At 37.7% G+C, this 24,390-nt stretch overlaps 2 protein-coding genes across 2 annotated transcripts in view; one reads left to right on the top strand and one right to left on the bottom strand.

Annotated features, from left to right (window-relative positions):
• Positions 1–24,390, top strand: part of LOC114240739 (uncharacterized) — a 106,799-nt gene that overhangs the window by 74,182 nt on the left and 8,227 nt on the right. Inside the window, exons 6-7 of the mRNA XM_089738516.1 lie at positions 11,703–11,730; positions 12,439–12,523. Coding sequence (XP_089594642.1) covers positions 11,703–11,730; positions 12,439–12,523 — 113 coding nt within the window. The remainder of the gene's footprint in view (positions 1–11,702; positions 11,731–12,438; positions 12,524–24,390) is intronic.
• LOC114247363 (uncharacterized) lies at positions 1,414–3,987 on the bottom strand. Its single transcript, XM_028180307.2, has 3 exons — positions 3,733–3,987; positions 3,531–3,567; positions 1,414–2,882 (listed from the first exon to the last, which is right to left on the bottom strand). The coding sequence occupies exons 1-3, from the start codon at positions 3,763–3,765 to the stop codon at positions 1,528–1,530; spliced, it is 1,425 nt and encodes a 474-aa protein (XP_028036108.2). The 5' UTR covers positions 3,766–3,987; the 3' UTR covers positions 1,414–1,527.

Here is a 24,390-nt window from a genome sequence, read left to right as displayed (position 1 = left end):
ATCCGGTGGTAGATTCAGCGAAGCACGGCTCTTGCTAGGATTCGTGTTAGCAACGTCGTCAGGTTTGAGCCCCGTGAACTCACCTACTAGTTAAGGTTACGCTGATATAGTCTCTCAAGGCAAGCTTAGGTAGGAAAAAAAATCGAATCGATTGCTTTGGAATGAAATATGTAGAGGTGTTCGATCAGTCACGGACATCAAAGACATGATGTGACCAACTTCCTGTTTACTTACCTTTAACAAAAGGAACCGTTCTCTTTGGCTTATAAATCGAGATATGAAACGGCTTTTTGATTATACCTCTTTTATTAAAGGAAGAATTATGCAGGTACGTTCTAAGAGGGCTGTCCTTACCTCTACATAATAGGGTAATATCAATAAAACAATCCCTATTGTTTTCACCGTGATGTGCTTAGAGTCGCCCCACACTTAATAGCCCTGTTATTTATAACTTTTTTTCTTTTATTTCAAAGTTTTTTTTTTTTGTCTAATCTAGTAAAAGCATCATAATTTGACGTACAGAACCTCTCATTCTCAAGAACGATATGATAAGATAAAAAAACACATAGGGATATTATAATATTAACTAATGATATTCACGTATGGGAATGAAGCCGTCATGGCCTAAACGATAACAAACCCGGTGCTTTTATATCGAATGATGCGACTGTGGCGTGCTCTAATATGATTTTTTTTTGTAAAGCAACACTTTTTTCGGGGGCCTTGATTGCTGATTCATATAAGGCATATAGATGTAAACAATACACGCCAAACCACAGTAAAAAGAAGTACAGAGGCTACTTTTAAACTTAGAGTCGCAATTTCTTATTTCGAAAAACAATTTAGCTATGGATGTTTTGCGGTGGAAACAACCAGTATAATAATATGTATATATAAGTTAATGCCATGAGTGCGGGTTCACAAAACTTCTTACCGCCTATGATAACTAGTGTCGGAATAAGACAGCGACCAACATGAAATGTTATGCTTCTGTTTGTTCCATTGGGTGAACACCTAAACTAGACACACTGCAATGAGACAAACTATTACTGGTGGTAGAACATCTTGTGAGCCCGCGCGGCTAGGAACCGCCTGCTTCACAGCAGAAATACCCTGCCTATTTCTGCTGTGAAGCAGTAATGCTTTTCGGTTTGAAGGGCGGGGCAGCTGTTGTACTGTAAAAACTGAAAACTAAGAACTTATGTCTTGAGGTGAGTGGCGACATTTACGCCGTAGGTGTCTATGGGCTCCGGTAACCACTTAACACCAGGTGGGCTGTGAGCTCATCCACCCATGCTATAAATAAATAAATCAAAGCAAATGTGTGATAAAAAGTATTTGTGATTAAAATCAATCAAGAATATTTTATGTTTCAGCTGTAAATCGTTCGTTGTTAATAATAATTACAAGCAATTAATGGCAAAAACTATATTTATTTAATTCAGATTTGATTTTTCGAAATGTATTTTAGTGTTAAATTTAACTTACTGTTTACCATTTTCATTCTACTGAACCTGTGTTTGTGGATTATGCATAAGCAAACGCATGAACACCTGTTTCTGGCTTGGTATGTATTATTCTTGAATTATCACCCGAATTCAATTGAACAGGAGTTAAAGGACCGTGCCCTACAAATCCACTACCACCATATCCTCCCGCTTTTACGTTGCTTCCACTATGAGCATAAGCAAAAGGCTCATTGGATAGGAACTGCGAACCAATGTTTTTATAATTTCTGTAATGTTTGGCCTCTCGGTTAACATTCACATGAGGATGTTCCGATCCGGTCTGAAATACTTTTACACTGTTTCGTTGTTGCAAAGGATGTATTGCTTCATAACTTTTTTGTTCAGTGTTTGCCTGATTTGTTTGAACAGGAGCCGATTTTGATGATTCAACTGTAATGGTTTTCACTTCTTCAGAACCATCTTCAAAACTTGCCGATGTATCATCATCGTCATTATCTTCGAAGTCGCCGCTAGGACTAGCTTTTTCTTCATCATTATTTACTGTATTAGATTTTCCTACATCAATGCTCTGTACATCGACTTGTGATGTTTCTGATTTTTCAGAATTATTGTCATCGCTGCCTCCAAATTTTATGGTACCTTTTGAAATAGAATCAAGAACTGATTCAAGATGATTTTTTAACGAGCCATCATTGTGTTTCTTTGACAGAATTTCTTTCTTTATCACTGATCCCAGAAAAGCAATAAATGAAATACCCACTGTGACTGCTTCAGCTGCTAATGCTAATGCTGTAGAAAAATCTATTTGTGGAAATTTAATATTGCCCAGAGCATCGGTAAAGTCTTTCACTATAACTTTGAATTTTTCTTCTGCAACCGTATTTGATGTAGCAATATTTTTTAGAATATCTTGAATTTTTCCCTTAATACCAGTCCCTAAATTAATAATATGTTTTAATGCTTCTTCACCTTTCTTACTTAAAACATATTTTGCCTCAGATATGCTTTTAACGACTTCTTCGGCTTTATCTCGTAGAAGATCTTTGGCTACTGAGACACCTTTTTCGATAGCTTTCGCTTTGTCTAAAAGTATTCCTTTCGATTTAGAAATATCTACTTTAACAGTATTCCCAAACTGTTTAATTACATTCCCCACAGATGATAAATCAGTCACCTTTTCTAAGGTATCATGAAATGAATCGAGGTGTTTTGAAACTTTTTTCTCTTGGTTTCCCGTTGCTGCAGAAATCTGATAAATTAGATCATCCAAAATTGGTCCACCTAACTTTACGGTTTTTACATTTGTGTCGGTTTGTTTAGTGCTATCATGTTCTTGAGAAGCACCAAGAACAGCTCCTGTAATTTCTTGATGAAGATCGTCCCCAGTCTGCGCGTCGCTAGCGGGAGCAGTATCTGTATTCGAAATAACCGCAGCTTAAGCTAATTAATTTAAAATTAAGACAAAAACAAACATAAAGATTTTGATCTTTGAGACACCAGAACATCAAAAGCCTAAGCTTGGATTAGCTTTTTGAAGTTTTTTTTTTTATAATTGACTAATAGCATTTTGACTGTACCACGATTTTACCAATAATTAAATAAAAGTATTTGTCATTTTATATCAGATAACAACGAAAATATACAATCATTTTCGATAGTTAAATAATAAATAATTCGAAATGAAATATGAAAATTTGTTCCTTTTCCTGAGATTTTGTCAAAGACTTTAACTTAAGACATTAATTGAAATCAGGTAACTAAAATGGTTAAAAAAATATATTATACATATCGTTTGAAATTGGTGTCAAGAAATTCTGCATAGTTCGTTATATTTTAATTTCATTTTTTCTTTTGATGAACGAATGCTACTTTTGAATGAACAATATTTAATTGTTTTGGTTTAATTTAAAAAAATCACTTAATATTTTATTTAATCTAGAAGCCTTATTTCTAGTCTGTCATAAATGTTGCATTTTAATATCTGTATTTACACTTTTTTCAATATATTAGAATGTGTGTGGATTAAGTAAAATAAAATTCGTATATTTAAATTTAACTCACCGTGCTCTGCTATCGTGGGAACCGCATTCACTATTTGCTAAAATAACAACAAATTCACTATAAAACACAATAATATGTGATTTTAAAAATAACGTAAAGGTGTGATTTAACTTTTAATGGTTTAGTAATTTATAAAAAATATTTGTTAAACAATAAATTTAATTCATAAATCACTTAGTACGATTAGTAGCAAAAATCTTACCAAAATGGTAAAAAGAGCCGCTGCCACCTTCATCGTTCCAGAGTCTTTAACAACATGGATAAATACCGAGTCGTCATTCGTAATTTATACTTATATTTAATTGTCTCATTTTATATGATACCGCAACGTGTGTAAATATTAGGCGTGTATGTACCTATCTTAATAATTTTAATCCGTTGATGTTTTCTCTCGAATTTATTTTGAGGTGGATTTACATAAAGAGCGCGTATCATCACTAGCACATATACATATCTATATATTTTTTCAACGATTCCAGCAATACCCTACGTCACACACATGACTAAGGATGCTCAAACCGACTGTTCAAACACAAAAATTATAATTCAACAATATTAATTTAATTCGAACAATTGCTCTTTGGCTCATAAATAATTTTATTTTAGACATTTTTGATGTTCTTTGAATAGATTGGTAAAGAAACGAAATACATCGCAATGTATTTAAAGTTAAGTGATATAATTTATAGCCAAACCTTTGAACGACCTCGTTATATATCGACATATATAATAGCTTATGTAGCTGTTCAATACTGGCCACAACACCCCCGTGGAACTAGCCACAGAGACACCCGATCTTATCTCATTATTTACAATAATTGGGTGAAAGGAGATGAAAGTGTTGGAACACGAGACGTATCCTTGAAAGAGTATCGCAGATCCAGAATTAGAATTGAAATTTATAAAATTCTCCAAGAATTCAATCATGGTTATGGGTGGGCAAGAGATCATGGATTTTTATAGTTACAGAATACACAACAAAAATTATATATTCTCAATACTTCAGTTCCCTTATCATAAATACGCAAAGAGGTCTCTTCTTTTTTTATTTAAGCGTGAAAGGACTAGTTACATTGACAGAGACAATCATAAGGTCCATTCGTACTATTCGTCTAAAATCACACACGGCCACATTTTATGTATAACAGTAATGAAGGTTGATCCCGCCACATTGATTTTCACTCTCTCTCTCTTATATAAGTATATAACTAGCAACCCGCCCTCGCTTCGCTTCGGAAACTGTAATTTATTATTGATATCTCCACTATTTAATGGATGTTATTATACATATAAACCTTCCTCTTTAATCACTCTATCTATTAAAGAAAACCGCATCAAAATCCGTTGCACAGTTTTAAATATTTAAGCATACATAAGGACAGACAGACATAGGGACAGAGAAAGCGACTTTGTTTTATACTATGTAGTCATATAATATAAGCGTAGTACATACTTCCAAGCTTCCAAAAACCATGAAAAGAATACGTTTGAGCTCGATTAAAAATAGCTGACTCCAAGCCTGGCTTAGGGTAGGGAAGTGGGGCAATTCATCACGGCGGCCGCAGATGTCTGGAGTGTCGTCATGGAAACTTATTACTCCCTCCGTAATATGGCGGCTTTTTATCGCCGCAAATGTAGGCTTTACTACTTCCGCTATGTAAATTTTCACATTTGAATGTGTAGTTTGCTTTTTAAAACAAAAAGATGTTGGAACGTTGATTTTTTTGTAGAAATAATTATTTTTTGATACTTCTGTTCGATCGTTTCTTTGTGGTGTTTTTTCTGTGTCTTTATTTCATTTTGGTTTATAATATTATTAGAACCCTGTACAAAATTTTAATACTATAGGCCTTATTTTTTTCAAATTTCGCTATCGATTCAAGATTGCCGATTTTTCCAGAACGAAAACGATAGCACCATAAATGCTTGTTGGCAGTAACTAACCCGAACCGATCGTATGTAGATCTTTTGAATTGATTCTTCGGTATTCGTGGAAATATTTCAGGTGCTACGGAAACTTAAATGAATCTAGAATTTTTCGAGTCTGAAATAAATTTGAATGTGGAATTATAAAACAAACCCCAGATATCAAGTCGAAGTAGCAAGTATTGAGGACAAGCAACTTCACCGATAAGAACCATCAAAATAATGTTCACATCAAAAATATCATAATATAGTTTGTGAAAGTAATGAGATCATTCCTTACTGCTGTTGTTACTCTTGAGTCCTTTTCGTTTTTTATCACGTTATTTTTTTAACTACTTTCCCATATTATGCTATGTATACCAATACAACGCTTTTAAACAATTTTTCATTTTTTACGTGAAGACTAAGTCTTAAATCAAAGTAATATGATAAATATCACAATAATGAAATATGAAATAATAATATTACCTATGAAGTTGCCGTTTATAAATAATGGCCATTTAAAACGTAATTTATTTGTGGCTGGCAATAAATACTAAATTAAAATAAATTTTATTTAAAAAAATACGGAATTCCATTTTCAAACTCAGACATTTGTTTATTGGGAAGCATTTGCTATACATTTGTATCTTTTTCATCAACATGGACACGATAAAAATACGAGAGTTCTGGATTATTCTGGAATAAGAGTTCCGTCGCGGTTACAATGCCGCACAAACAGCTCACAATATTAATGTAATGTGCGGAGTGAACACTACAAACGGACGCACGATTTGTTATTCGTTTGAACGCTTCCAAGATGGACACTTTGATCTAAAAAATGAACCCTGTGATCGTCCGAAAACTAAAGTCGAGACGACGAATTAATAGAGACAGTGGTAGCTGAAGATATTCAATATAAAAACAAAATTAAGGTTTTTTAGATTAGAAAAAATATATCGATTTCTTATCCGATTCCGATGCGATTTTCATTGGTACGTAGAAATTTTCCGAAAATATTATTCGGAAAATATTACTAGTGCTAAAAACTGTTACCTAGAAAACTGTTTTTTTATGTTTCTTTGTATTTTTTATTTACTGCATAGATGAGTGAACCAACTCACAGCCAACCTGGTGGTAAGTGTTTACCGAAACGCATTACTGCTTCACGGCAGAAATAAGAGTGGTGGTACCTACCCGTGCGGACTCACAAGAGGTCCTACCACCAGTAATTGCGCAAATTATAATTTTGCGGGTTTGATTTTTATTACACGATGTTATTCCTTCACCGTGGAAGTCAACCGTGAACATTTGTGAACTACGTATTACGTCAGTAAAATTGGTAACCGCCTGCGGGATTCGAACACAGGTGCATCGCTAGATACAAATGCACCGGACGTCTTATCCTTTAGGCCACGACGACTTCTATAATATAAAGAAATGATAAGATTGTTTATGGCAAAAAACATTTTTTTTTAATCTGAATAATGATTCGAGTTCTCTGCCCGATTGGTGCTAAGCACAACCCCACTTTGAGATATAAAGTTGAAATTACGGTTTACTATACGTACAATAAAGGTATTTGTACCTTTCGAGCTGAAATATATATAACTTTTTACTCACAAAAGTTTCATTTTTACCCGTCAAAATTTTTTTTACCCCATTTGGGGTAATTTACCCCGGTTCCCCGACCGCTGGCTTAAGGCGTCGTTCATTCACATACAAGGTATATAAGTTTTTAGATAAGCTTACGGGGCTCAAGTTGAGAGATTTTGCTAAAACTAGCCCCAGCAAGAGCAGTACTTCGCAGAATCTATCACCGGATCGGAATCGCGACCCACTGGGAAACTCCAGTGAGAAACTCAGTGAGTTAACATGTATTTACAAACTGGTGCTGACTTACGTACTCGCACGAAGTACTATTACGGTATTGGTCTATTCTAATAACTAACCATTAATTTCATACAAATTACAATACAAAAGGCGAAATAATTCGAAATATGTAAATGGATCGCCGCGAGCCTGGTTCTCGGGGTTTTTTTTTTTTTTTTTTTTTTATTTTTATGATTGGAGGATTACTGGTGGCCCGCAGGCCTTTCCAGTTTCACCAGGACAGGTGGGCGAGCAAAGGCTCAGCCAGGAGGGGTGGGATTTGCTAACAGCTGCCCGAGCGCCTCCGAAGGAGACCTAACAACTCAAGAGTAGCTGCTTCGCGAATGAATCTACTACCGGATCGGAATCGCGACCCGCTAAGAAGATCCGGCGAGAAACTCAGCGAGCTGATTCATGGGTTAGGTTGCACGGCGAACTCTTTGTCGAGTTCGACGAGTACGGTTACCGAGGTCCCTAAGCCTGCTCCTAGAGCTGAAGGCGTCTAGTGCAAAGGTTATTGGATCTGATGGATCCGTAAGGACGTGTCTAGGGCGTCGACGGTGACTGGCTCCTGCATGATCAGGATTCGGGGAGTAGTCAGCGGCGGCTACGATAAGGCGATTATCATGACGCATAGCCTTATCGAAGTATCGTTCCGACGCTGACTTCATGTATTTCCGAATTGATTCGAGGCCCAGGTCGTCGTGTAGGTCAACGTTCCTCACGAACCACGGAGCCCCGACAGCTAACCTGCAAAAGCGGGATTGTAGGGATTGGAGGGTGTCTATGTGTGTGCGGGCCGCGTGAGCGAACACCACACTCGCGTAAGTCATGACGGGCCTTATGCAAGTTTTGTAAAGTGTCACCTTGTTCCGAAGGGACATTTTACTCCGCTTACAGATCATGGGGTAGAGTCTACCGAGAATAAACGCGGCACGGTCACGGACTGATTTTATATGCGGGCGGAATGTCATCGATGCATCCAGGGTAACGCCCAGGTACTTGACCTTCCTGGCCCAGGGTATGGATTGACTAAAGAGAGTAATCGGGGGTGTGAGATTCCTCCTCCTAATACGGGAGGAAATCCGTGTGGAGCTTCCCCTCTGAAACAGCACCGCAGTACTTTTCGCTGGGTTGATGTCTATGCGCCATTTTCGGAACCACTGTCCTAGGGCTAGGGCTGCGCTCTGAAGCTTCTTCGCGATTAGGGACTTGTTTCTACTGGAATAGTAAACAGTCGTGTCGTCGGCGAATAAAGCTAAATGGGTCGGCGGCGACCGGGGAATATCGTTAACGAATAAGCTAAATAGGAGGGGTGAAAGTACAGAGCCTTGCGGGACTCCAGCTGTGAGAGGTCGTGGGGAGGAGCGGGTTCCCTCGACTCGATATCGAAAAGAGCGGTTCGACAAGAAGTCCCGTATGATGAGCACGAGACTATCCGGCACACCCATGTTGAATAGTTTGAAAATCAAACCGTTGTGCCAGACTTTGTCGAACGCTTTTGCGACGTCGAAGAAGAGAGCTCCCGTGTATAACGGTTTTGGTCGATTAAGCCCCACAAGAATGTGCTCCGTGAGGCGGTGCACCTGTTGAACGCATGAGTGATTTGTACGGAATCCGAATTGTTCATCGATGAGAATGCCCTTGGATGAGACGAAGTCTCTGAGGCGTTTGTAGAGCAGACGCTCATACATTTTGCCTAGAGACATGAGGAGGCTAATCGGGCGGTAGCTCGTCGGATGATTTTTTGGTTTACCGGGTTTATGTATGCCGATAACGTCCGCTTCTTTCCACACCGCGGGAAAGATACAGTTCGCCATAGCGGCATTGAAAATAGATGCCAACATCACGATGAGTTGGACGGGTAGAAGTTTAATAACGCGGTTGGATATACCGTCGGAACCGGGAGCCTTGCGAGGACGTAGGTCTTTGATCAAGTCTTTAACTTCCATCGGGGTGACGGGTGGTAACGCATCCGAGGGTGGCAAGGAGACTCTGCGTTCTACCTCACTGTCTACTAATTCTACATGAACAGGGTCCACGGATTGAGTGCTGGGCGTGCACTGGGTTTGCAATGTATCGGCCAGCAACTCTGCTTTTTCGTCATCATCAAACGCCGCGAGTCGGCCTGAGGGGCCTACGAGGGGGGGCATAGTTACTACCGTATCCGATTTGAGAGTACGAGCTAAGCGGTAGTAAGACCTTTGGGAGGGCGCGAGTCCTTCTAAGAAATCAGGTTCTCGGGGTACGCGGACAGCGAATGTATACGCGTAGCAACACGTCCGGATTGAGCGTTCCAGGTCACGCATAACCAAGCTACGCGTAACCAAGCTACGCGGAACTAAGCTACGCGTAACGAAGGTACGCGTACCCTGGAACGCAAAGTTCGTACGAGGCTTTATATTTTTAATACTGGATGCAGAATTTGAAAACTGTTTTGGAGACATAATTTAAAAATTTCCAGAGTGATTCCGGTGTCAATACAAAGAAATATCTATTTGTAAGCCCTGTTAGAAGGACGTATAGTAGAGAGTATAAAACGATTCGGATATCAATAGTATCACCTCTTATTTCTACATACATTGAACATACATTACCTATAACATATTCAAAGTTTACGATGTGTTTTAAATTACAATTCAAATTAAATTTCGTTCAATTCGTGAATTCTAAATTCAAATCCAGATATTAGATTTTCTCATCAAACTAATTACATCTCTAGCCGATCCCTAGAGACGGTCGAACCAAGCCATACAAGATATCGATTCCTCATGAACCCTTCATCGCTCGCAACCATAACGTGTTCAATAAAGAATAATTACTTTAATTAATGTAATCGGTCACGCCTTAATTCGTTAACGAGCAAATAGAGAATATTAATTTCATTGAATAAATAAAATAAACTAAACTGTAATTGAATGCGATTGGCCACAATTTGCCTCTTTGTAAAAGTGATTTTGAAATAAGCGTTGAAGCTCCGCGACAAATCGACAAAGAAAAATCAAGTGTGGCTCCCATAAGAAAACGTGACGGCGTACAAGTCACACACATACGCAATTTTTCACCTGGACTATTTTTATTACTTACACGAAAGCACCTGATGATACCTGCTGCTAAAAGTTCCCTGAAGATTTTAAACAACAATCATAACGTGAATGACGTGACCCACCTTGAGACATGGGACAAATTTGAATTGTTTTGTATAACGGCTATTAGACTACTCAAATCGGAACGCGTGACAACTTCGCGACCACGGTACAGTCCCTAACACTAGTAGTTAGGCGGACTAATGATGAAATATTTGAATACCGGCATAGTCGCATCCCTTATTGTGATACACTAAGTGTCGTCGTACAGTCTATGGGTCTTTAAAGTGTCACATGACTAAAATGAAGAAGGAGAAGTCACTGGCAAATTGAGATTAAATAATACGAATTATTTATGACTCGCATTATTGAGTCTCAACGGTCTTTGTTAATGGGACCGCGAAGCTAGCATGCATTTCGCTTTGTTTGTTGCAAAACTGAGTTTCCGTAACATTATGGTGATTCATCTGCCCTCTGGTTGGGAATTATAAATTAAAAAAAGCGAAATTACGATGAAAGTTTTTTTGAAATACATTTTGCATTACTTATACAATGAAATCAATACTACTAATAATAATAACAAATAAATTGAATACCTTATTACAACTTTCACTCGCCAGTATAAAAAAAGAGGTTTTTAGAGTATCGATAATGTAAGAGATAGAACTAATTTCGCATTTAAAAAAAATCGCTAAATAGCTTCTTACATCTTACATCCAAAATGGTGATCACTTTTGTATGCAATGTACGATATTATAATGAAACAGCAAAACATTCCACTTCATCACGATCATCAATTAATCTCTGTCTACCTAAGAAAAACTACATGAAACTCGGCTTAGTAAGTTCTGAAGAGGTGCACAAGCAAACATACAGACAAATAGCAAAATATGTAATTAAAAAAGCTGGTTTTAGCACACGTATTGATGAGTATTACTATCCCATTTGTCGGTAAAAGTTCGAGCACATTTTCTGTCGTGAATTCAAAAAAGAGGATAACGTAAAAGACAGAGTGCTCGATCTTCTACTGAAATTGAAAACTCCGAAGTAGTTGAAGTCACCGTCTCGCGCATTAATGTTCCAAAACAATAAGATCTTCCAATTTTAGATGAAGGACCGGAATGGTTTAATTCAATTAAGACTTTAAGCTCGTGTCTCAAAGCAAGTGTCACTTCGTGGACCGTGTTTTGGTAGCCTAAGTACAGCTGAAAAAAATAAGAAAATATCCTCCAATGCGAAATAATTTTGTAATTTCGGATTAGCTAAATCTTGTTTTGTAAAATTTTCGCCATTGTTCTTGCTTCACAAGGGACTGGGTGACGGCGATATCGAAAACCGTAAGTAAACTTGCTTTCTTGATTTTTCAAATTGAATCCTATTATAGAAAAACATGAACTAGTTTGCTTAAAGAATACTATCTCGTCTTCTTCCCAACATTGTATATATGTGTGTGTGTGTATTGCGACAAAGATAACTTTTACTGAAAACATACGGGTCTAATATATTTTGGTGTCCGGCTTCGTGATTGAAAGGAGTTCCCGATGCCACCACTGATCCAATGAACAAGACCTTTGCAGTATCATATTTCACAAGAACTATAATCAATAGTCACTGCACATTCGCAATAGCTCCGAATAGACTCTTAGGAATTGTTTCAGATAATCCTGTCATCACTTATCAATTTTCCATCAAATTATCACTCTCGACAGCGCAAAATTTATCACGTTTCAGAGAAAAGTTTTGATGTATACCAGCTCTGAAATGAAGTTCTCCTTTTAATCTATTCTTAGCGCTAAACTAAGTCTTTTAGATGACACTCAATAAGAGTCCTCAGTGGCTACGTTATTGGCTGAGCTCTGGCCATTGCTTTAATTCCACGCGATAAAAAGCAGCTCTTCAGTTAATTCAGAATTGATGGCATCGTCTGCCAATTTTTATTGTTCTTATGTAAATTTTACAATATAATAATACACACCCGCCTGTCTTTGTTTCCGAAATCGGTGGTTACGGTTTTAAAATATGTGTATGTTGTGCTATCATTTCAGTTGCCGCCACCTCCTCATATCGAGCTCGTCATGGCAATGCCTTACCTCCGAACTGCATTCAAAAGACCAACTGTGAGAGTAAGACGTGAGTACATTTTATTTTAAGTGCATGCATCGTTAGATCATTCAGTATTTCAATTATTTAAAAGGTAGCTTTAGTATTTACCTATTATTTACATGTTTATTGTATTTATTTTCTAACTTAATTCATAATCAAAGTAGAGCTTGTTAATCAAATAAACAAAATAACATATTTTCACAATATATTTGTTACGTAAAACCTGTAGTAATGAACATAGCAATCTATTAAACACTTTTTGAAGTGAAACTTGTTTAAGTGCGTCGAGAGGAAAATTTATCTCGCGACAGATTCGTTACGTCTAGAGAGAAAAAATACCATTTAGGACGAGCGAGAGTGAGAAAATAGACAGAGCATCTCGCCAACCACTCGGCAAAAGAAGTTTCACTTCTTTCGCGTGCACCAAGTTGCACACGCACCATTTTTTTTTTAAATAAATCACTAGCGACGTTGTTGCTTAAAAATGTTGATTCATTACAAAATAATATTCAGAAAATCAAAAGAAAATAACGCAGATATACTAACTAACAACAAAAAACATTAATTTATTCATAGATTGAATGTGCTTTCTGGTACTTCAAAAAAAAAAACTTCGATCACTCTGTAAGTGTTGTAGGAAGCTAGTCACAAACCTATACAATTTTATTTCAAAATCAGTCAGAGTACTACAGGCTTACTAAAAAATTTTAATGGGTGTATACTAGTGCGTTTATCGAGTTCCATAATTAAGTGGTAAATGTAAATATGTTTTTCGATTAAATGGGACATATTATTATGTAGAGTTTAGTTAAAAAAAGTAGTAGGAGGTGCATTTACGATGCTAAATAATGTATTTAATTTAATTCAAATCATTTTGTATTTCACTTACCTATCTAATTTCTTAAAAGGTATTTTTGTACTACTGACATACAGTTAACTTAAAATATCGTTTTTTTTTTCTTTACTGAAATTTAAATCAGCACTGAAATTTTTAGCATGACAATACACTGCGGTAATTGATAGAAATTCAGTTTATAAATCGAATATAGATAGATAGAAATAGAAGAAATAGAATCGAATATAGATAGAATAGAAATTTACTTTATAGTTATCATAGCTCTATTACATACGAGAATAACCGACGACAAAAACCAAAACAAAGGTCGGCTAGGCTATATTAAAAATACACAACCCGTTAAAAAATAGGTTAGATAACAAAATAACGGTTTTCATTTGAATAAAAGTTTAGCGTTGCTTAACTTCAGGATTTGATGATTTGGGATAAGAGGTCGAAGCCGCCGGGGGGGAGTCCCCACAAGGCGTAAATCTGAATAGATTTGATAACTAAGAGCGATGGGTTAGTGGTCTCCCGCTCCGACCCAGCGGGCGGGTTATAGCCCAACAGTGTGCTTAGTTCGAGTTTTTTAACATTCTCGATAGCGTAAAAGTTAGCTCACATTTGTATGCAGTTGGAACAGCGCCCCTAGCGGCAAACGTTCCAACTCCATACAAATTTGAGTTCACTTTTACGCGCTATCGACAATGTTAAAATACACTGTGTGCTTAGTGCGAGTTTTTTAACATTCTAGGGGCGCTGTTCCAACTGCATACAAATTCGAGCTAACTTTTACGCTATCGAGAGCGTTAAAAAACTCGCACTAAGCACAGAGAGTATCCCGTAATACCAACGACATCGCCTAGGCGGCCTGGTTGCGCGTCTCCGACCGGTTGTTGTTTACGCCGACACGACTCCATCATTCAAACGGTCATTTTGAAGCTCTACTCCCATTCTGGAAAGAGTGCAGGGGAGTAGTTTTCTCGGTACCAGAATCTACTGCTTTTCAAAAGATATATAATAAAATCATTATTTAACTACACCCCCAATAAAACAATTTGTCACAAGACTATATGAAAGTTTTTTTTCTTGCTCGCATTACACAATCTATGAAGCCATAAAACATTGATAAGTGTCCAGAACATAAAAGATTAGAGGAAAACTCGTATTTCTTATTTATTGAAAACGAGGCATAAATTTACTCTACCCATACTATATAACATAGCTGAGTTTATGTGATTTATAAACTTGTGTCGTACACATAGATCGCAAAAAAAGCACTTTGTCTATTTAAAATAAATTATTTTCTCAATACACGTGCTCTTGCGTTGTGTTCTCGTGCTCCATAACTCTTCGGAGCGATAAAGGACTCAACACGTGTATATTTCAAACACGTGTAGTCACCATAATGGGGTTACTATACGGCTTCATGTAGACTAAACGTAATAATTTGTAATAATGTATGAACACATTTGTCTGCGAAACTGTGCTACTGAAATTATGTGGTAAATTGTTTTGATAGTATCTTACAAAATTAAATTGTTAAGGAAATTATAATCAAAACAATCTCTTGTTATTACGTTTTGATTATAGCTGTACGTAGGTACTGTTGTTTAATTTCTCAAGGAATTAGATATTTGAAGCTCTTATTTAGTATGTTTTATTTCTTATTTAATATGTTTTATTTCTTATTCAGTATGTTTTATTTTACGGGTATAGTGTATTTATAATACAACTGAGACCTTACAACTCATATCTCAAGGTGAGTGTGGAAACTTACGTTATAGATGTCTATGGGCTCCGGTAAACACAAATCAGGTATAGTAACCGGCAAACTTCTTGAGCAAATGACCTTGACTGCGCAGAACCGAATTTTAGATCACTTTGGTGGTGAGGGTGAGGCGCGACGGCAGGGGAAATCGTATCGAGCGCGTTATTGGTAGATCAGTCGAACCTTGCGCCCCGCACCGCGCCCTCGTTCCGCTTGCTCCCAAAAGTACGCTTGCGTACAGTGAAAAGTCTATCGTTATTAATCGTTAAGTAATTTGTTAAAATTTTTTTTTTTTTTATTGCTTAGATGGGTAGACGAGCTCACAGCCCACCTGGAGTTAAGTGGTTACTGGAGCTCATAGACATCTACAACGTAAATGCGCCACCCACCTTGAGATATAAGTTCTAAGATCTCAGTATAGTTACAACGGCTGCCCTACCCTTCAAACCGAAACGCATTACTGCTTCACGGCAGAAATAGGCAGGGCGGTGGTACCTACCCGCGCGGACTCACAAGAGGTCCTACCACCAGTGACAAGAGGTCCTACCACCAGGTACTTGTGGACTTTGTTGCCATTGCTATTTGTTGAGTGTTTGTTGATTTTTTATAAAACATACACTATGCCGCGACAAACCGGTGTAGTATTCAAAAGAAAGGGTAGAAAAATTGTGTACGACGTATATTGCTTCATTATAAAACAGGGGAAGAATGATATGGAAAAATAAAAACAGACTTCGGAAGTAACAAAACCATCAGTGAGTACTGTTAGGTGCATTATTAAGGAAGCTAAAGGCTCTGGCTTGCTCGCCGTGTTTCGGACTCCGGGTAAGAAAAGATCAGGGAAGAAGAAAGATACCGAAATGGATAGTTTCGTTCAATCTGTAATAAAAAGATGTAATCATAATAACTACATAACAAGCAGCGAAACTCCGTACCGTAGAAAGGCTTCGAAAAATTTAAAGAAGATATAAATTTTAATGGCTCGGAATGAAGCTTACGACGTATTATGAAAGAGCTAGGCTTTAGATGGAAAAAAAGAACAGAAAATAATCGGAAGCTGGTAATTGAAAAAAGTAGCATTCGATTACTACGAATCGAATATCTTCAAAAAATAATTAATTATAGACAAAAAAGAAGACCGAATCGACCGAGTTGTAAACTACACCGATGAGCCCTATGTCGACTCATCACGATGATAGCGACTCGGGTGATGAAAACAATGATGATGATGATGGTCAAGATTATGATAACGAAAAAAAAATTACAAATACCAGCTTCGCTTCAACTGAACCAAGACCTGGCAACAGCTCTAGTTTTGACTTAATAGAAGGAATATCTATTTTACCCCAAGATTAAATTATTACAATTATTAACCTGTATGTTTTGTTGATGTTCTAATAAATATATAAATAAATAAATATGTTGATTTTAATAATTTAATAGCATTATGACGCAGAGTAAGTAATGTTTTTGCACGTGAGTGTACCATGCGCGAACTTACCCCCACTACGTCAACAAATGCTCAAGAAGTTTGCCGGCTATTATATGTTGTGAGCTCGCTCACCCATCGATGCAATAAAAAATGTAAAAAAAAAAATATAGCTAATTCATTTTTCCTAAAGAAAAAGATGTAAGATTTCGATTAAAATCTATAGAATGTTTGATTCATTCGAGAAGTACATAATTCTTTTTTTATTATAATAAAAAGAGCTTACCTAAAACATTTAAAACTGTGACAGACAATGACCAAGAACCTAAGGAGGAGGAGGAGCGTGGATCCACATATCGGCCAAATGATGATGAAATCGGTTGAAAATACACAGATCGTCAATAGATGAGACATAATATTATTATTTGTTGTTTTTTATCTTCTTACGGCCTGGCCACGGGGATCGGCGGTGCGAACAGCGAAGCGGTGGACGAGGCGACCATTCGCGCAGCACCGTTTGCAGGCCACGGGTACTCACGTTCGCCGCCGCGACTAGTAAGGAAGTCCGACAGCGAAATGTCTATATCGAAATTATCTCGATATTGCTTACAAATTAATAGTTTTTTGGTTCAGGACCTATTATTTGGAAAATATTGTGAAGTACATGATTTGAATAAGAATCGGAGTATACCTATAGATGGAGAATTCCACAAGAAGTACGAGAAATACTTTGGGTGGCTAGACTTCCAAATAGCTGGTCTAGCTAGTACTTCAGCTTTTTTTTTATTGCTTAGATGGGTGGACGAGCTCACAGCCCACCTTGTGTTAAGTGGTTACTGGAGCCCATAGACATCCACAACGTAAATGCGCCACCCACCTTGAGATATAAGTTCTAAGGTCTCAAGTATAGTTATAATGGCTGCCTCACCCTTCAAACCGAAACGCATTACTACTTCACGGCAGAAATAGGCAGGGTGGTAGTACCCACCCGTGTGGACTCACAAGAGGTCCTACCACCAGTAATTACGCAAATTATAATTTTGAGGATTTCATTTTTATTACACGATGTTATTCCTTCACCGTGGAAATCAATCGTGAACATTTGTCGAGTACGTATTTCATTACAAAAATTGGTACCCGCCTGATATTCGAACACCGGTGCATCGCGAACAACACGATTGCACCGGACGTCCGTTAGGCCACGACGACTTTAAAAATATAAAATAAAAAATAAATAAAAAATATAAAAATTTCGGGGTTAATTTTTCGCGGCGAAAACAACTAAACTCATTTAATCACTGTACTATTCGCCGCGACTACCGCTCGACTCCGTGGCTCGCGCCGTCCGTATTCATGCATTTGTTTTGCTCGCCCGCCGCATCGCGCGATTCGCTCGGTACATTTCGCCGGTCGCTTCGCCGGTCGCCGGTGCGCGTGGCTTGTTAGGTACATTTCTATGCGCTTATTTTAGTCGCTAGACGCTTCGCCGTTCGCACCGCGCGAATATTCGTATCGGCGAATGTCCCGTGGCCAGGCTGTTATACTTTATAAGATAGCAAAACAAATAATGTCTAGATGCAACTGTGATTCTTGGAAACCCAATAGACATGACAGAATTTCGGGGGAAACGACAAAGGATAGATCTATCTTCCATCGAGCGGGTGAAATTCTTTTTTTATTTTTTATTGTTGCTTAGATGGATTGACGAGCTCACAGCCCACCTGGTGTTAAGTGGTTACTGGAGCCCATAGACATCTACAACGTAAATGCGCCACCCACCTTGATATATTTCCTTCCTCGGAAGATCGACAGTCCGAGTGGTATTGTTCAGAAATTGTATATTTCTGAACTTCTATATTGTGAAATTGCTTAAACTTACCTTGAAAATGTAGTCAAAGATTCAGCATCTGTCAAATATATTTTTTCCATGATAGCCCGTACAGATTATATAATATAAAATATTATACAATATTATAGTTTAGAGATTATAAATATCGTTTAATATACTTAAGCAGTACGCAATTGACTCTGTCTGCTAGAAAGAGATAGATAATCCTAGGTTTATATAAAAAATGGCTGCCTCATTTATAACGTAGAACTCTCAGACACAGCCCACTGAGTTTCTCGCCGGATCTTCTCAGTGAGCCGCGTTTCCGATCCGGTGGTAGATTTTGCGAAGCACGGCTCTTGCTAGGGCTCGTGTTAGCAACGTCATCAGGTTTGAGCCCCGTGAGCTCACCTACAAACGTTAGGGTTACGCTGAAATAGCCCCTAAGGCTATCAGCTTATGTAGGAAAAAAAAAAAAATATAACGTAGTTTCAACTCCACATTGGGCTTCATTTACGGAGCTAATCAAAGCGAAGACCTGAATGTATATTGTTGATATTTTATTATTTGTATATTTCCTATAAATTAAGTGAGGGATAAATTCATAGGAAAAAGTAATACAATTTTCACTATTCGAGAACAAAGCTAATTCTAACCCCTAGTTCTGACAACAATCAAAGAAAACATGTACAGTATTTATCTTAGTTACATATCCATTTCTCCGGCGAACCATATACTAGCAACGTAAATATATTAGTACATAGCACTAACATAGGCTATGTAATTTTTGTACACAATTCTTTTAGCTAAAATTCAAATAAAATGAGTCCGGACTGACTTTCGAACCCTAAGCATTTCAATAAACGACAGACAAGACTTCTAAAGAAACCTTCTAAAGTCAAAGGCGGAATATCAACGTAATATCCGCTTTAATAAGAAGTCAAATAGATTCTTGAAACCCGTTCTTTACGAAAATTATTTTTTAATCTTAATGAAGTATTTCTAATACACACCACGCGAGTTATAACCATATTGCTCCAAATCTTTTACTGGTGGTAGGACCTCTTGTGAGTCCGCACGGGTAAGTACCACCACCCCGCCTATTTCTGCCGTGAAGCAGTAATGCGTTTCGGTTTGCAGGGTGGGGCAGCCGTTGTAACTATACTGAGACCTTAGAACATATATCTCAAGATGGGTGGCGCATTTACGTTGTAGATGTCTATGGGCTCCAGTATCCACTTAACACCAGGTGGGCTGTGAGCTTGTCCACCCATCTAAGCAATAAAAAAAATAGAGCATGAGACGATGGGCTTGTATCAAGTCGTACTTCGAATTACACAAACATTATGCAGGCAGGACGGTGCCAGTGTTAGCGTCGGTACCTACACAATACCTCGCCTACACAGTCCTAATAGTCCTGCCATCAGTATAGGAAGATAGAATATAAACTGAGGTAATGACAATAAGTCATGACATAATTAGCTTTTATCAAACGGAAAGACACGATTTTATACAGAGCCTATCAAGCGTCTTTCCCTCAGTAGAGCGTAGATTCAAGTATTACGTTCGTAATTTTCAGTACATTACATACGTACCTATGCATATTGGTCGTTCAAACAGTCGTTAAGTTAAACACTGCTAGGCGGGCTCCGGATAGCTTGCCGACCGAGAGGGCTGGTGGTCGTGGCGCCGACGACCGTCGATCCGATGTCCCGAGGTGGAGGGTGATGGAAGAGATGTGCTCCGCACTAAGCGCTTCATTTTCCCCCCTTTGCCTTTTCATGAGTTCTGTCTCATGCGAGGTTCGGACGCGGGTTGTTGAGCGACAGGAGGTTTTAGTCAGTTCGACTCCGACATGCCCCGCCCTCCATCCCCAGGGGAGGGCGGAAGTCCGGCGATTTCCTACTGACCAAAAAAAAAGGTAAACACTGAAGTTTATGTCAGATTTCCTTAATTAGATTTGGTTGTGGGAGTTTCGTTCAAAATACCATAGGTTTTAGGGAAGTATGTTTCTAGTTCTAGACTGTTCGCAATTGGCAACGTCGCAACAATAAACATTTTTAATGAGTTAGAATGATTTTTTTAAATTTTTTTTTTATTGCTTAGATGGGTGGACGAGCTCACAGCCCACGTGTTGTTAAGTGGTTACTGGAGCCCATAGACATCCACAACGTAAATGCGCTACCCACCTTGAGATATAAGTTCTAAGGTCTAAGGTCTAAGGTCAAGTATAGTTACAACGGCTGCCCCACCCTTCAAACCGAAACGTATTACTGCTTCACGGCAGAAATAGGCAGGGCGGTGGTACCCACCCGCGCGGACTCACAAGAGGTCCTACCACCAGTAAAATGATTGATGGGTTCGTATTATTGTTTAATTGGAAAAACTAGCTCACCTCGAAACATAAGATCGAATTCACGACTGAGCAGCTGTCCCACCAAACAAAATCAGAACACAGAACTGTTCGTAGCGGAAAAGTCAAGATGGTGGTACCTACCTACCCTTGCAAACTTACAACATAAGTTCGATTGCTAGAGTATAAAGGCGTAAAAGACATTTATACGAAAAGGAGTCGATTCCGCCAACATTTAGGACTCAAAATCAAACGAGAAGTGAATAAATATTTAGTAAAAGACGTAACGATTTAGTAACAATGAATTCTTAGAATTAGTTATAGTGTTATACATATATGAATACCAAAGAGGGAGTTAGGTAAGTCGAAAACACAACGCGCGCTCTATCAGTGCGTTCATAGTTAATGGGGAATTAAATAAATACGTGCTCAGTACATTGATATAGGGCCAGTGACGGATTTAGGCTTGATACCGATCTAGGCCCTGTTTATCGCGCCGCCCTTAAATCTACATAAATAAATAAAATTGGAGTGTCTTTTTGTAATAATAAAATAACTACTTTTTATAATACTAAATGCGTAGGTATATACAGTACATATACCAAAAGAACATTTATTTTTATTTTTGTCTGTCTGTCTGTCTGTTTGTTCCGGCTAATCTCTGGAACGGTTGGACTGATTTTGACGGGACTCTCACTGATTAGTAGCTGATGATATAAGGAGTAACTTAGGCTACTTATTTTAAACTAACTTCGCCCCGCGGGACTCAGCTAGTGTTAGTATAAATTTTGATCCAATATTTTTATATTTAATTGAAAATAACTTAACGTTTTACGTCTTTGAAATTTTGGAGCCCCTGAAATCATGCCGCCCGGGCCTCACGGATCTAGAGCGTGAATCCATCACTGTATACTTATGGCTGTTCGTGTCGTGTCCCACAGTACTTTTGCGATCCCCAGACGGGCACGTGTGTAAATGTTTAACATGCTCTTAGTATTGTTCAGTATTTGATATGATCATGTCAGGAAATTCGAAGCGAGCGTTGTATTTTAAACTGGAATTTAATATTTAAAACGTTTTAAAAGTTATAAGAAAAAATAGTGTGATTACCGGACTAATATTTACTGGTGGTAGGACCTCTTGTGAGTCCGCGCAGGTGGGTACCACCACTCTACCTATTTCTACCGTAAAGCAGTAATGCGTTTCGGTTTGAAGGGTGGGGCAGCCGTTGTAACTTACTTGAGACCTTAGAACTTATATCTCAAGATGGGTGGCGCATTTACGTTGTGGATGTCTATGGGCTCCAGTAATCACTTAACACCAGGTGGGCTGAGAGCTCGTCCACCCATCTAAGCAAAAAAAATAATTAAAAAATAATATGTGACACACTTACGGCTCGCCTCATGTTAAGCGATCTTTTGAGTTCACGGAACTTCAATTCCATCGCCCTACTTGCAAACTTCATCACGTCTTAATCAGTTTTTGTCTTAATGCCAATGGAACATCAACTATCCCGCTATTAGACCGGAAGACATGACTTTTTCGTGTTAGAAACAGGCAAAATAACCTACACCACGCTATTATTACCCTTTAAACAATTTTACTTGCGGTAGGACGTTTTGTGAGACCGTATTGTTATACACCCTACCTGTTTTTACCTAAAGCAGTAATTCATTGTACCTTAAAATTGAAACTTAAAACTCATGTCTCAAGATCGGTGGCGACGCGACGCTTACGTTGTTAATGTCTATGTATTCAGGTAACTACTTAACATCGCGTGGGCCGTGAGATCACATACCCATAAATGCCATTAAAAAAATTACAGGGTTTTCGTGGAAGTTTTTCGTAAATAAATACATAACTGGTATCAGCCCGAGATGAACCACGGCATATTATGTCTGATGAAATTAAAATCATCCAAAATGCAGCACAATAGCTGCGAAGCTACATATATTTTGTGTATTTTACGGTATAGGTTTTTTTTTTAACGGCACGTGGTCAAATCAAATCAAATCAAATCAAAAAAATTTTTATTCAACATAAATGAAAGTACATACTTGTTGAACGTCAAAAGAACTACCGCCAATTCACAAGAACTAGCCTCCGTCCTGAGAAGAATTGGCAAGAAACTCAGCGGGCATGTTTCTTTTTTTTTTTTTAATAAGCAATTATTATTTATTAATTTTTTAATATTACATTTTTTTTTTAAATATGAGTTTTTTACAATGAGTATTATAACGTAACAATTACTACAATATTGAAATGCCCGGAGCGAGCAACTCATTCCCACTTTGTGCAATCTTCTAGATAATCATTGACTTTATAGTAAGCTTTATTGCACAGATGTTCTTTAACAGTTTTCTTAAACCTATGTATATGTAGGTTCTGAACATCTTGTGGGATTTTGTTGTACAGGCGCACAGACAAACACCCGAATGAATTTCGTATCTTATGTAACCTACTCATCGGCACAACAAGCTTGTGTTTGTTCCTAGTATTTCTATTATGTATGTCCGACTTTTTAGGAAACTCCTCAATATGTTTACGAACATACATCAAATTTTCAAAAATGTACTGGGATGGCATAGTGAGAACTTTAATTTCTTTAAATTTCTCCCTCAGGGATTTCCGTCCGTTGTATTTACTCATATTAATCTCGCGCACGCGTGTGCAGTATTTTCAGCACCCATAGCACATAAAAAAGTCCTAGCTGGGGTTTGATTGTGGATATTTGATTTAATTAATAATAAAATAAAATTAAAAAGCCTGTATTTCCTTCCTATCCTAAACGTTCATTTCAAATATGGTCTTTGTTTGTTAACGTTTAGTTAGTTATTAATGTTTTGTTTATTGTCTAACTGCTTCTCCTTGTCCTTGCCGATAGTTTGCCAGTCCTTTCCTATTATTTCGGTTATGTCTTCAGCCCATCGTCTTTTCGGTCTCCCTACCCTTCTTTTGCTAATTGGCCCTTTCCACATTGTAGTGTTGACTGTCCACTTGGTGTCTGTGTTTGCTTTAATTATATAATTTAAACTAGCCGCACGCTCCAGCTCCGCTCGGGTCCTTAACAAAAATTTTAACGATATTTGACGGTGTTTTATTTTTTTAAATAAAAGAACACTTATTGCGGTATAACTACAATAGCTAGACATATTATTATGCTGTCGCGACACTTTTTTTTAATTAATAATGTTTTCTACAAAGTCGTAGTACATTATTTTATTCTATCATCAATAGTTTTCTCAGGGCACGCGATGTACAAAATATTTTAGGTATTTTTTTACACCTTGGGTTACATTATTGTAGTTTTAGTGAAGATCCTTAAATTTTTTTTAAAAAGATTATAACCTATGTCACTCGGGAATAATGTAGCTTCCAAACAGTGAAATATTTTTTCAACTCGGTTCAGTAGTTTCGGACCCTGTTCAATACAAACAAACAAACAAATCTTTCCTCTTCTTAACATTAGTATAGATTAAACAATGCAATTCTGTGCCGTAACATGCTGAAACACGTTTCATTAACCTCGCGTATTCCCGACAAAACTGGGATTACTGATATCATTTAATCCAGGCCGACAGTGCAAAGCTTAACGTAGCAGAAATCGAAAGCTTTATGTAAACACCACAATGACATGTTTCAGTATAAGTTTAATCCTAGCTTAATTATATGAGGTTA

The sequence above is a fragment of the Bombyx mandarina genome, chromosome 25 (genome assembly GCF_030267445.1).
Source record: "Bombyx mandarina strain Sakado chromosome 25, ASM3026744v2".
In the NCBI taxonomy this organism is placed as follows: Eukaryota; Metazoa; Arthropoda; class Insecta; order Lepidoptera; family Bombycidae; genus Bombyx; species Bombyx mandarina.
Note: the sequence above shows the minus strand (reverse complement) of the source record. Positions and strands in the feature narration are given on the sequence as shown.